The 13,403-nt window shown below is 57.4% G+C and overlaps 1 protein-coding gene across 3 annotated transcripts in view; it reads right to left on the reverse strand.

Moving 5' to 3' along the window:
• The window catches only part of GLIS1 (GLIS family zinc finger 1), a 226,254-nt gene that overhangs the window by 20,781 nt on the left and 192,070 nt on the right, over positions 1–13,403 (reverse strand). For all 3 annotated transcript variants that reach the window (XM_068537974.1, XM_068537975.1, XM_068537976.1), the window contains one exon: positions 2,084–2,245. In XM_068537974.1, coding sequence (XP_068394075.1) covers positions 2,084–2,245 — 162 coding nt within the window. The remainder of the gene's footprint in view (positions 1–2,083; positions 2,246–13,403) is intronic.

The following is a 13,403-nucleotide window of genomic DNA, read 5'->3' on the forward strand; positions in this document are numbered from 1 at the left end:
GGGTGCTGGGAAAGCAAACTAGCCACGGGGGGTCCGCCTGCATGTCTCCATGGGGCTGGAGAACGCGGGGGCTGCGCTTGGTGGCTGCACCTCCCGGGCTTGACCAGGACCTTCTGGGGAGATGCAGGCCTGAGACAACCCTGCGGGCTCATTCTGGGCCTGACCCAACCCAGCCCTCAGAGCTCTGTTCACACACCAAGTTGGGGCCAGAGGCGTGTTGCTTTGGGGCTGGGTCCAGGAAGTGCAGTAAGGAGAAGGGAGGAAGGGGGTGAGTCAGGGTAGGTGACCCCGAGATGCTGGAGGGACGTCGCCCGGGGGGAGGAGGGTACAGAGAGGCCTTGTGCTGTTGAGGCTGCCTTGTGGCCTCTGGGAGATGTAACCAGGGTGCTGGGGCACAAGCCATGCCTCTCAGGGCCGGGACAGGTGCCAAGGGCCCCAAGGGCTGGGCGTGTGAGGAGGTAATGAAGGCAGAGGGATTTGTTAGCATACCTCCTCACTTCATGTCCCCAACCCCCGTGACAGTGAGCCTGAGAGGGGAGGGGTGGGGACAGCGGTTGGGCTCAGGTTGAGGGGGAGGGCTCTCCCTTCCCACCCTCTCCCCTCGGCTCTTCTCCCCTTTTCCAGCAAGGGGCACCGGACTTGGGGTCAGGCAGACTGGGTGGCATCCCAGCTCTGCCACTTACCAGCTGTGTGACAGCCAATGACTTCATCTCTGACTTTGTTTCTTTGTTTGCAAGATGCGGATAGGCCCCTACACCTTGTGGTTTGTCACTAGGATTAAACTGGGGGACAGTGTGTGTGATATTAGGGGAGAGGGGAGATGTGTAGAATATTCTGCCCAGGGCCTGGCCTGGCCCCAAAACCTGACTTCCCTGCTATTTTCTGCTACCCACTTCCCCCATCTTTTTTGGGTCTTGGTTTTCCCAGCTATAAAACCCCAGAGGGCCTCTAGCTCTGACCTCTATTGTTATGTGGCTTCCAACTTACCCTGGAGGGGTCAGTAGCCCTCCTGGGCCTCTGTTTCCTCATCTGTATGTCTGTATACTGGACAGGCTGGGCTGGACGGCCACTCAGGTCTCCCAGCCCCCGACCAGCAGAGTTCCCCAAACATTTGCACAAAATGCAGAGACACAGGCCAGTGGCCCAGACGTGGAATCTGGCTACGGACCCGTCTCCTGCTGCACATGGGGGCTGGGGGCCTCCCAGGCTGGGTGCATCCCATCACATAGGCCCTATGAGACTGGGGTGAGGCCCAGTTCTGAGTCAGCTCTGCCACCTTCCAGCTGAGTAGTGAAATGCCCAGAGCCCCGCTTCCCTCATCTGTCAAATGGGCTAGTGACCCCCTGACTGGCAGGGTCACTGTGAGATCATGGGAGACGATGTCCTAGGAAGTGCTCTGCTAACCGCTGAGGTCTGTATGCACAGGAGAGAATGCTTGGACTGATGTCATGATGGAGCTGCAGGTTATCACACTGGCACAAACAAGGGAAAGGAGGTGGACCCACGGGCATCCGGGGCCCAGGCCACTATTCCAGGGGCCTGGAGTCTTAGGCCCTGCTCACCTCAACTCCTCACCCACCATGCCCGGGAGATACAGAATGGCCCTGGAGAGCCTCTGGCCTGTCTCCATGGAGGGGGTGGGTGGGAAGAGCAGGGAGGACCTGGTCTGGGGGTGACTGACAGGCCTGGGGATAGGATGCAGGATGTGAGCCCACCCTCTCAGTGCGGCCCACACTAGTGCCTGGGCCGGTACCCCTGGGCTAAAGCAGTGGTTCTCAACTAGGGGAGAGTTTAATTCCTCCTCCCCGGGATTTTTGGCAACGTTGAAGGACATTTTTGGTTGTCATAACTGGGAAGTGGGAGATCGCTCCTGTCTAATGGGTAGAGGCCAGGGATACTGCTAAACATCCTATAATGACAGTACTTCCCTCTCCCCGCAAAGAATCGTCCTGCTCAAAATGTCAACAGGGCTCAAGGATGAAGGCAGGGTTTCTGCCTGGAGCCGCCTGCTGCCCTGCATAGGCAAGTGGGGGCAGAGTGCGCGTCCTCCAACCCCACCCTCGGCCTCTGCCCTCGGGCCTACCGTGTCGAGGTGGGTGCGCTGGTGCTTGGCGCGGTCGCTGGAGTTGCTGAAGGCCTTCTGACAGCCCGGGTGCTGGCACAGGTACGGCTTCTCGCCCGTGTGGCTCCGCAGGTGGATCTTGAGGTTCTCCAGCCTCGAGAAGGCCTTGCTGCAGCCCTCAAACTGCAGGAAAGGCTGGTGAGGGGTGCTCTGCAGCCCCCCGAAGGCCCACCGCCCAGCCTGGAAGTGGGCCCCAGCATCCTCTGCCCCCCAACCCCCTGACCCTGCCCGAGGCCTCCAGCTGCCCCAGTTCAGCTCCCCATGAAGTGCTCAGGACCCAAACTCTATCTGGGAAGCCCTGGTGGGTCCAGAAAAAAATACACCCCTGACTTACAAATGGCCACTAGGGCTTGAGAAAAAAGTGGTCTTTCCAACTCTGGATCTGGACAGGTTTGCCCTCCATCGGCATCTGGAAATGACGTGCTGCTCTAATGGCAGCACTGCCCTGAATGGCCAGGATGTAGGTACACGTCTATTGCAGACAGCCCTGGATTTGGAACCCAAGGCCTGGATGTGAGTCGGGCTCTGTCCCAGTGAGGCTTTGGGCAGTGCCCTTGACCTCCCTGTGCCTTATTTCCTTGCCTACAAACTTAAGACTGTGTGGCCACCACTCCGGGCTGATATGAAGGTCCCAAGGGGTAGGACACTGACTGTCAAAGGGCTTTGCCCACCTGGAACACAGCATCAATGCTGACTGCTGTCAGAACAATGACCACATTTGTAAACTCAGTGTCTCTGATTTACCATTTGGCCGTTTATCTGTTTAACATCCACCAAGTATGCACTAGGCCCCATGCCAGGCAGTGGGCATTCAGTAGGTACAGCACAGACATGTGATGCCCCTGGTCAGGGTGGGGATGAGCAGAGAGCAACAAATACAGTGCCGATCCCAGCAGCCTCTGCCCAGCTCCCATCTCTCTCCCCAGAATCCTCTAACTTCAAACTCCTCCCTCCCTACTCTCTACACAGCTACCCCAGGAGCCTCTGGTGTAGGAAAGGGACCCTGTTGCTTCCGCCTGAAGTCCTGCGGGCCTGGCATTCAAACACTCAGCCCGACACACGTTCCAGCCCCTCTTGACTCCCCACCAGAAGCTTGAAACAGCAGGGGTCCTCCAGGCAATTTCAAGCCTTTGTTCTAGAAAGGTACTCAGCAAAGAATGTCCTATCTCGTAACAGTGCATCCAACCCCCTTCAGCCTTCAAAATCCTTCAAACACTGCCCGCCGGAGCACGCCCTAGTCCTGGTGTGACTGGCTCCTTCTCCCCACTGTCTGGCCGCCATTCCCACGGTGCTCGCTGTGGGCGGGAGGAGGAGCTACACCGGCCCACCCCTGCTCCATCCGTCCAGGTGTGGTGCCGGGTGTTTAACCACATGACAACCGTGAAGTGTGCGGCCTCAATGTCCCCACCTCAGAGACAGAGGCTTCCAGGGGTGATCACAGTGTTGGGACAAGATGCAGGCCACATCAGGGGCAAAGCCCAGGTGGCTACTCTGTGCCCGCTGCCTTCCCAGGGCAGGGGGGCAGGGGGAGGTGACCCTTGAGGAAGAAGAGATCGGGGAGGCCGGGTTTCCTCTCATGAGCCATTGGTTCCATCCCTCAGGCCAGGGCAGACGTCAGAACAAGGACCCAGAGACAACGGTCTGGGGCGGGCTCTCCTGGAGCCTCTCCCTTGAAGACCCGGCCACAACTGCGGGCCGTGCTCTGCTGGGGCTGGTCCCAGGCAAGCTTCCCGCAGCTGGGTTTTAGAAGCTGTTCCGCTTCCTATTTCCAGATGTTATGCCTCTTCCGTGCATCGAAACCAGAAGGAAATCCTGTGTGGGGAGTAAACAGGCCACAAGCCACGCCCCCCTTGCTCTCCTGCAAGGCCGGTGCCAGGTTCGCCCACAGTGAGGTGGGGCAGCGGCTGAGGAGCAGGCTGCCTCTCGGCTCCCAGCTGGTCCCTCTGTCCCTCTCTGGCCCGAGCCGGGAAGGTGGACACGTGGGGCGGAGGGGCAATAACCCTTCACGTGCCGCGTGCCGCTCCTGACTTTGCAGGGTCCGCCCGACTCTGGAGATCCATATATCGTCTCCCCACCCGGTCTGTGCGCCTATCTGGCCAGCCGTCCGTCTCAGCACCGTTGCCCCCACCCCCATGCCTTTGTTCGGGCTGTGCCCCTCCTGGGACACCTTCCCTTCCAATTCGCTGACAATTCAATTCAGACACTTTTCACGATCTGCAGCTTGGTGTTCGCGGTCTTCCAACACGGCTGGACGCCTCTCCCATCTGCATACACCCCACACGTTATGCTGTAGCCACACAGGAGTGATCAGACCCCGAAAGTGTCGGGAACTTGAATGCCCCCAGGCCTGCTGGAGCTGTTCCCTTGGAATGGAACGCCTTGCCTTCCTTCACTCACTTAGCAGACATCTACTCATGGTGCCCAAGCACCACCTCCTTGGAGAAGCCTCTGCCAACCTCCTGCTCCTCCTCGGTCACACCCTGAGCTGTGTTGAGGTTTTCACTGCACACCCTTTGCCCTTTCTCCATGCCTCCAGGCTAAGGGTTTGGGAGTTCCCTGCGGGCAGGGCTAGCATCTCACTTATGGGGCAAAGGGTGAGTTAGAAATGTGATCCAATGGTGGGTAAGAATAAGGGTTCTGGAGCCGAGGGGTGCACACGCCTCCCTCGTGTTCATCAAGGTACCCCACACCTGCGCATGTGTGCTGTGCCCATGCCATGCCTGTGTATGCCCAGCTCATCCTGCCCACACCTACCCCATTGGAACTTCCCAGAGCTGAGTCCCAGGCTGGCCAGGGCACCATGATGGGAGACCCATCCCTCAAGGTAGAACCAGAGGTAGCAGCAGGTGGGGTAGCAACTGCCCCATCAGGACAGGTCTGGGACGAGGCTGTTGCAGGTACACCTGGCAGAGCAACGCCCCCATCAGAGCCAGCATCCCAGGCATGCCAGGGCCTTGAGGGGAGATGGGCTCTGCCTGCAGCTGCTTGCCAAGGTCCCCGCGACCCTCCCCCTTTAACAACCCCAGAGATGGGCTAACAGAGGCAGAGAGAAGAGGACGGAATGCTCGTGGGTTCAGCACCTGTGCGCTCACTCTGCTAGGCCTGGTAATGTCCCTAGTGTGATCGAGTATCCTCTCCATAGCCCTCGGGGCAAATATCTCTCCCACTGTCAGGAGCCAAGGCTCGGGGGAATCAGCACAACAGTTACAGACATGGACCCTGGTGTGGGACGACCACGGCTTGTGTCTTGTCTGCTCCACTTGTGAGTGATCCGAAGTGAGTCCCTTCAGTTCTTTGAGCCTGTTTCCTCATCGTAAAACTGGGTGAGTTCTACCAACCTCAGAGGGTGGCTGTGAGGACTGCACAGTATAGTGCTTATCTTGGAACCAGGTTCTTGCTCAATATCGTCATTGTAGCTATTATTTAGGATCACAGAGCAGGTAAGTAGTGGAGTGGCATTCTGCCTGCGGTGGCAACTCCCGGGCCTGCTGGCCCTCTGCAGAGTTGGAAGGGTGCGTGTGTATGTGTGTGTGTGTGATGTCCCGCTGGGCATGGTGGGCTCTCAAGTCCCCCCAAAGTCCTGTTTCTACTTCTCACTCCTTAACCCCTCACCTCACTCCCCATCTTCCTCCTCCAGCCTGACATCCAGACTAACCTTCTCAACACACCCTGGGCTCTCCAGCCCGTGGACTCAGGCATATCAAAGGGGTGTCAGCCTGCTCCTGGGGCCTGGAGCAGGCTGGGGACTGGGCAACAGTCTGGAGGGGCAGGTGCCCCAGCACCTCCTGTGATGGGGAGTTATCCCAGTGCTGTCCTGGCTCCACCTCCAAGGAACAGGTGCCCTGGACAGGTCTGCTCCCCCACCAAGCCCCCCATCTGTACCCTGGGGAGCCAGGACCTGGCAGGGCTCACACAGTGGTGGAAGGGCCTGGTCTGGAATCCTAGATCTGGGGCACCTGAGTTTCTCATGAGTCCTTCTCTGCTGCCTTACAGCTGGCAGCTTCATCAGACAGCCCCCAAGACCCCTCCAGCTCTAATGCTTTATGAGTCTATTTTTAAATTGTAAATCTAACCAGGTCACCCCTGTTCAGGACCCTCCAGGGCTCGTTGTTCCTTCTGACATCCGGTCAAACCCCTCAGCCTGGCATTCAATGCCCTCCACGGTCTGGTGTGTCAGAGCCTGGGGTGAAGGGTTCAAACTTGGAAAGCAGACGGCTCTGTAATCTTGGCAAGTCAGTGCCCTCTCTGTGGCTCAGTTTCTTTCTCTGTAAAATGAAGACGCGAGGAAGCAGCTCACAGAGTTGTGGCAGTGGGGCAATGTGCATATCTGCATGTCACGCAGGACATCAATGTTGTCACTGTTATCATGGTGGTGGTGGTGGTGGTGTCTTGCCCTGAGGGAGGACACCCCTGTGGGGCAGGTTTTACTGACCCCAGAAGTAAAGAACAGGAGGCCCTGGTTGATGGGTTTGCCATTGATTGGTGTGGCCCTAAAACTCTTTCCACGCCAAGCCCGTGGAGTACCTTGTGGGCACCTCCAGAGAGAGTGAGGCTGCCTTTTGGGATGGGAGTGGCTTGAAGGGGCCCCATGCACTGACTGTGTGGGGTCTGGGGGGCAGCAGGGAGAGGTGCCCCACCACTGCTGTGTCATGGGGGTACAGATGCTGCCAGAATGGAAACATGGGTCTTGTTGGAACAGAAATGAAGTCGACGGGCACATCCAGGCTTTGGGTCTCAGTTTGCTTGAGGGGGGTGGAGGATGGGCCTTAAGGCAATGCTATGGTGACCCAAGGGTGTAATGATGCTTCCGCAGGGTCTGCACCCCACGGGGTACACGCTAGGGTGGGGCCTTCCTGACATTCCTCCCCCAACACTCCAGTCTCCTGAGGTTCTAGGGCAGATTTTGCCCTGGACAGGCCCCTCCTCTCTGTTGTCCATGTCCAGGTGTATAGCCTGCAGAGCACACCTCCTGGAACAGCCCTGCTCCCACTGCAAGGGGGCAAGGAGGTGTAATTGCCCCCACTGTGCCAGAGGGCACCAAGCCTGGGCTCGGCTGCAGTCAGAACTGCCGTCTCTTCTAGAAAGAAGTGACCCATCCATCTTCAACACAAGGTAGCAATGTCAGACAAACCCTACAGCTCTGAAAGTCACTCGTGTGCCCCAAGTGTGGAGTCTTGGGATCAAAACATCCCCAAACTCACCTGCTCCAGAATGAATCACCACCCCATGGGTTTGAATGAAGGGACCCTCAGAAACTCCCATTTCTACTTCTAGATCTCCTTCCCTTCCTCCCCTTCATTCCGGCTCAGCAGATTCTTAGCTGTTTCCAGAATATACACCACCCCTCCAAGTCTGCCTATGCCCTCCACTCTGTTTGTCCACAGAAACTGCCCTGTGCAACCATTCACATGGCCCAGCCAACGGTGCAGCACAGGGCTATTCACTTGGGGAACTCTGGTGCCACTTCTGCTGGTTGGACTCCCCGGCCACTGACCTCCCACCTTCCACCTGGACGCTTGAGCCAGAAACCTGTTCCCTCCTCCCTGGCCCCTGCATCCAACCATCTGCTAAGCCAGGGAAATGAAACCTCTTAAACATCTTTCACATCCACCCACTACTCTGGTCCACACCCCAGCACTGCTCACCAAGGTGACTGTACCAGCCATTCTGCCTCCACCCTCCCCTCCCAATTCATTCCCACATGATATCCAGTATCTAGAACAAAGACAGAAGCCTATAGGTGTGTCTGAGCCCCCTTTCCCCGCCACCCCCGCTCACACCCTGCATGGCTCCCCAGTGCCTCGGCAAGTACAAACCCTCACCCCAGCATTCTGGCTGGTGCGACCTGGCCCTGGTAACGGCTTGGTGATGTCTGCCCTCTCCACCCCACCACCACTGCGTTTCAGCATCAAATTGGCCTGGGTTCAAATCCATTCTTCAGAACTGGATGACCTGGGCAAGTTCATTTCACTTGTCAGAGCTCAGGTGCCTTATCTGTAAATGGGGGCATCCACTTGGGCACACCTGGGCACACGGTGGGTGGGTGCTCTCTGTGAACCACAGGGTATATGCAGCATCCTGTGGCCAGAGCCCTGATGCCACCTGTGTGCATCCAGAGGATTACCCAGGCACCTCTTATTCGGGATGAATTTGCAACACATCAGTTCACATAACCAAACACAACAGATTTATCTGGCCAGAAGCCAAGGCTCACATGCCATGGGCAACAGAGAGGTCACTACTGTGGGTAAGGCGTACACGAAGAGGGGAGAAGGAAGAGAAGAGATATCTAACAGTCTAGAAAAATGTAAGAGTGAGTGCTAGGTTTTCTTATTTACTTAGAAGGCATAAACATTAAGATATGTACTAAGATGAACCTGGGGTGAATTCAGAATGACCTTAGTGACTGGGTGACACCCTCTCAGTCACCTATCAGGAGCCGGGAGCCATGTGTGTTTTGCGTGGTACTTCGTTTAATTGTGACAACATGCTCTTCTGGTGAGGCTCCTTTCTAGCGCCACTCTGCAGATGAGGAAACTGAGGGTCAGAAAAGTGACATCACTGGCCCTAAGTGATGTCACACAGCCAGTAAGTGGCAGAGCTGGGACTGGATCTGAGGTCTGGCTGAAGTGCAAGTCTGTATATATTTGTCCCTAACTGCTCTGGCTACCGCCTCAGGGACCCCTACAGAAAGCACCAAAAACAGGCTGGTACTCGGGAACTATGACCGTGATTTCCAACTGGGCTCACATCCCGGGTTCCTTTCCCAGGCAAAATCAGGCCCAGAGCTGATGCAGAGCTGATGCATTTGCTGATGCAAATCAGGATGCAGAGCTGATGCTGGGCAAAGGGGATACCCTCCTTCCTCCGAGTGCCTCCGAGAGGAGAGGCCACCACACAAAGAGGAAAGCCGAGGCGACACAGCAGAGAAGGGCGAGCCCGGCTGAGGCACAGAGTCTTGAAAGGCCCAGTTCCCACATGTGGGGCGTGTTACAAAAGAAGATTCAAATAACGGGGGAAAATACCCCGGGAACCATGAAGCCCTAGACCATCTGGAATTTTATAGTAACAGGCAGGGGAAAATCAGAACCTAATTGAAAAAAGTCCACTGCAATCCATTACCGCTGCATGCAGCTCACAGAACCAAGGGCAGGAGATGAAAGACTGAGAGGAGCCATCCCGGGAGCTGGGGAGGGGACTCCCTCTTCCCTTCCAGACCAAGCCCAAGGACCCTTCAAACTCTGGCTGGGGGAAGGAGAGGGCACTGGGTCTGGCGTCAGAATCTGCAGGGCTGGGCTCACCCCACTCAGCAAGCTGCCGTCTCTGAGCCTTTCTCGCACCTGTGAAAGGGCAGAGCGTGTTCATTCAGGGCAGCCCCGGCACGGAGCCAGCTGGTGCCGGGCATGCCTGTTCTCTCCCTCTGGGCCCTGGGGGATGATCAAGGGCCCTGTGTCACGTGTGAGGTGTGGGACATTGTGCCACAGGCCGAAGGCCGCGAGGTCTTGCAGACAGAAGTTTGTGCCAGGGCCTCGCCACCAACCGCCACGAGCTTGGGCAAGTCATGTCCCACCTCTGCCCTCATTTTTCTCCTCTCTAAAATGGGGCCACCACAAACGGCTGCTAGAAGAAAATAAAAGGACATGCCCAGCACGGGACCTGGCACACAGCGGTCCCTGAGGAATGTCAAGTTTCCTCCCTGTGGCTGACATGGGCCAAGGAGGAGGGAGGCCCTTTTCTCATGCTCTGGCTAAGGATCTGGACACAAAGGGCAAGGAGGAGGTTTGGAGGAACAGGGCACACGGGTGGGGGCAGGAGAGGAAATGCCTCCAGTTTTGGCCTTTGCCAGTGACTTGCTTCTAAACAAACACATTTCTGGTTTAAGGGTAAAATATATTGGGTTTCAACAGTCTGGCAGGCCATTCGGGGATCAACTTTTCATTTTCGTACAAACTTTTAACCTACTTTATAACAGTGATTTGGATGGGAGAGCTGCATGGTGCCAGATCCTTCTCCAAGATGTCAAATAATTCTGTGTTTGGCCAGCTTGAAAGGCCAGCCAGCCGGGAGCTGAGGTCCATGCCTCACCCTGCACCCCGGGAGGTGCAGGGTGCACCCTGCACCCCTGCACTTACTGTCCTCTGAACCTCACGGGTTTTCCACGAGGGTCTTCTCAAGGCCTTGTGCTTCGAGGGTCCTCGGAGGTAGGTGGAGGCAATAAGGGGAGGGACAAATGTGGAGAGTCCTGGGAGGTGAGGCTGGATGGCACTGGCCTGGACTGTGCCCTGTGAAGGCTGTGAGGGTTTGGTCCAGCCTCGGGTACCTAGTGCCGTCTGAGTGAATGAATGAACGGGCAGATGGGGGCAGGAGGGAGACCATGACTGTAACAGCAGCTATCACATTTACCAGGTGGGGGACTGGGCCAAACTCTCCCTAAACACGTCTCCTTAGTCCCATTAACCAGCATGACAGGTCCCCTTGTTACAGAGGCGGAAACTGAGGCCCAGGGAGTTTATGTGAGAGAGACCCCGAGCTCATGAGGGATGGAGCCTGGGTTTGCCTCCAGTGCCCTTCTGTGCCTGGGCCCACTCTTGTCCTAGGCAGCCAGGACCGAGGGGCGCCATGAGATCCAAGGCGAGCGTCTCTCAGCTCTCTAGGCCTTCATGACCACCTAGAGAAGCTGGAGGCACACAAAAGGCAGAGAGAGACTGGGCTAGGGGGCCACAGGCCTCCTTCCCAGAGCTGGTCAGACTGGGCCTGCCCTTGGGAGGAGATTTCTCAAGCTAGCGAGGTGCGGGCTGGAGATTCCCCAACTCTTCCTCACCAGGACTGCGCTGGAGGCTCTGCGCTGGGCCCTTTTCCAGCAGAAAGTCCCTGTCTGGGCAAGAAACAGGTTCCTGTTCCCAGCCAGAGAGAGCCAAGAGGGCTAGGCCACCTTTCCAGGGTATGCAGAGCCCCCCAGAGTAGGAGGTGCACGGGGAGGTTGAGTCTGTTCACCAGTAGACAGGTGGGATCCAGGGGGCTCCCTGTGCTGGCACATGGCTTGAGGTGTGGAGAGAGGCTCGGCTAGGGGCCAGGGCCCAGCAGAAGTCAGACTGCGCAGAATGGCTGACACACCCACACACACATAGCAAGCCACCAGCCGCAGACCCAGAAATGCAGACACACACACACTCTGACACCTCTTCTGCCAACCAAGCCACACATCAAAGACACAGAACCCCAGGACACCAACACACAGTGCACGCGCGCACACACACGCACAATCATGACTCATGCCACACACACAGGCCAGCACGCACACACACACACACACACACACACACACGCTCATACATACACCCAAGGACACCCAAGCCCAGACCCCACCACAGGCACAAACATACAAACTCCGCAGACTCTAGATGCACTGACACACAGCCCCACGTACAGCACAGCAGAAACTGGCTCACATATCAGAACACAGATGGCCTCATGGTGGTCTGTGTGTGCACAGGGAGAGACACCCAGAGACAAAATCCAGCAAAGGCTTCCTCCAAGAGGCCAGTGGATAAAGACATGTCCTCACACCAACATCTCCACACCCAACACAGCCAGACCCATGGACAGTCACGCTCCCACACGCCTCTCCATGGCTCCAGGCCGCCCAGGAGAGGAGGCTGCAGGTGGGAAGAGCCAGCTGAGCCCGCTGTACCTCCTGATTTTCCCACGGCAGCTGGACTGGCTTGGCTTTGGGGAGGGAACATGTGGCCGTAGAGAACTCCAAGACAGGGCCGCAGGCCACCCTTTGGTCCCACTGACCTCTAGCCCAGTGCCCACTCCCCCTTTCTAAGCTCCAGCTGCAGGCCTTTGCCCATGCAGTGTCCTCCGCCTGTCCGGTCCTCCCTGCCCTTCTGGGCTTGGCTCAAGCCTCAGCCCTCCCCTCCTCCTGTGCCAGGCCTTCCCTAATCGCCCCTGTTCCCACCCTGCCCTGAGTGCCCGGACACCACCCTGATGCATTGAGGCCAGGACGGCCTGTCTCCCACTGCTCGTCCTCTCTGCAGACGCCGCATACCCCCTGGGCCTTGCCAGATGCTGCCCGGCCTCTAGAGCTCACCCCCAAGAGGGGAGGCAGGCACAGGCGGGAAAGCCACAAGGCAGCCCATTCCATCTCCACAGCCAACTAAGAAGCAGAAGCACCTGGCCCATTTGCTGAGGAGACACCTTTCCAGGTGCATCAACATCTGATCCTAAGAGCTGGGGGTAAGGCAGGTGAGCGCTGCTCCAGGAGGAGGAGGGGAGGGACTGTAATGAATGAAAGGGTTCTCTCCAGCCTCAACCCTCCCCCAAATAAGCCTGCGCCCACAGCCTGGGTCTCAGGTCCAATTCCTCCTCTTCCTGGCCCCTGCGAACCTCAGTGTGCACCCTGCAAAGGGGGTGACACTCCTGGCCTCAGGAGCCTATTATGGACATCAGGGTGTGGCCTTGGTACTGGGCACAGGACAGGTGCTCAGTCCTCTTTTCGGCTCCTCTTCCGAATTCCAAGAAGAAACAACAGAGGATGGGTCCATGATGTGAAAAACATTAGGGTCTGAAGACCTGATTCCAGCCCCGGCTCTGTCACAGGTTACTGTGTGACCTTAAACCAGTCACCTGCCTTCCTTGGGCTTAATTACCCGGGGCCGCCTGCCCAGGATTGGCGAGGGCACGGGTGGCGACTGCATGAATTAAGCCCTGTATAACCCGCAGCACCCTGGGGCTGCCCCGGGGAGAAAGGAGATCCAAGACATGCCACCCATCACCTGAAAGAAAACCTCATGTCACGTCAGTGCGAATCATGACAAATGTACACGTGCGAAGTTCCCTTCTGAGGTCATGGTTGGGTGGGAGCAATCTGCCCCGTGTGCACCTGGGGCTCAGTTCCCACCAGGAATGTCCCGTGAGGCTCTGGGCCCCTTGGGAGGGGGCAGGGGCAGGGCTGGGCCAGACAGCTGGTGTGTGTAGCTCTGGGGTAGCAGGGGCCTGTGGAGGTCGTAGTGAGGGTGTGGGGAGCCACAGAGGGCTGTGCTCAGTCAGGGGGAGCCCTACTGGAGAGGACATGAGTGACCCATTCCCAGGTGCTCAGGAACAGAGTCGGGTGACTGCATGTTCACCAGGGCTGCTTGGAGGGTGCAAGATGGTTCCTAAGTTACCTTCGGGGATATCCAATGGCTCTAAATTGGGTTGGATCTGACACCTGGGCCCCAGTGGGATAAACAGGCCAGGCTGACCTGCCTCAGAATTGTCACCACTGTCCCACCCGCCA

Source organism: Eschrichtius robustus, chromosome 3 (assembly GCF_028021215.1).
Source record: "Eschrichtius robustus isolate mEscRob2 chromosome 3, mEscRob2.pri, whole genome shotgun sequence".
NCBI classification, from domain to species: domain Eukaryota; kingdom Metazoa; phylum Chordata; class Mammalia; order Artiodactyla; family Eschrichtiidae; genus Eschrichtius; species Eschrichtius robustus.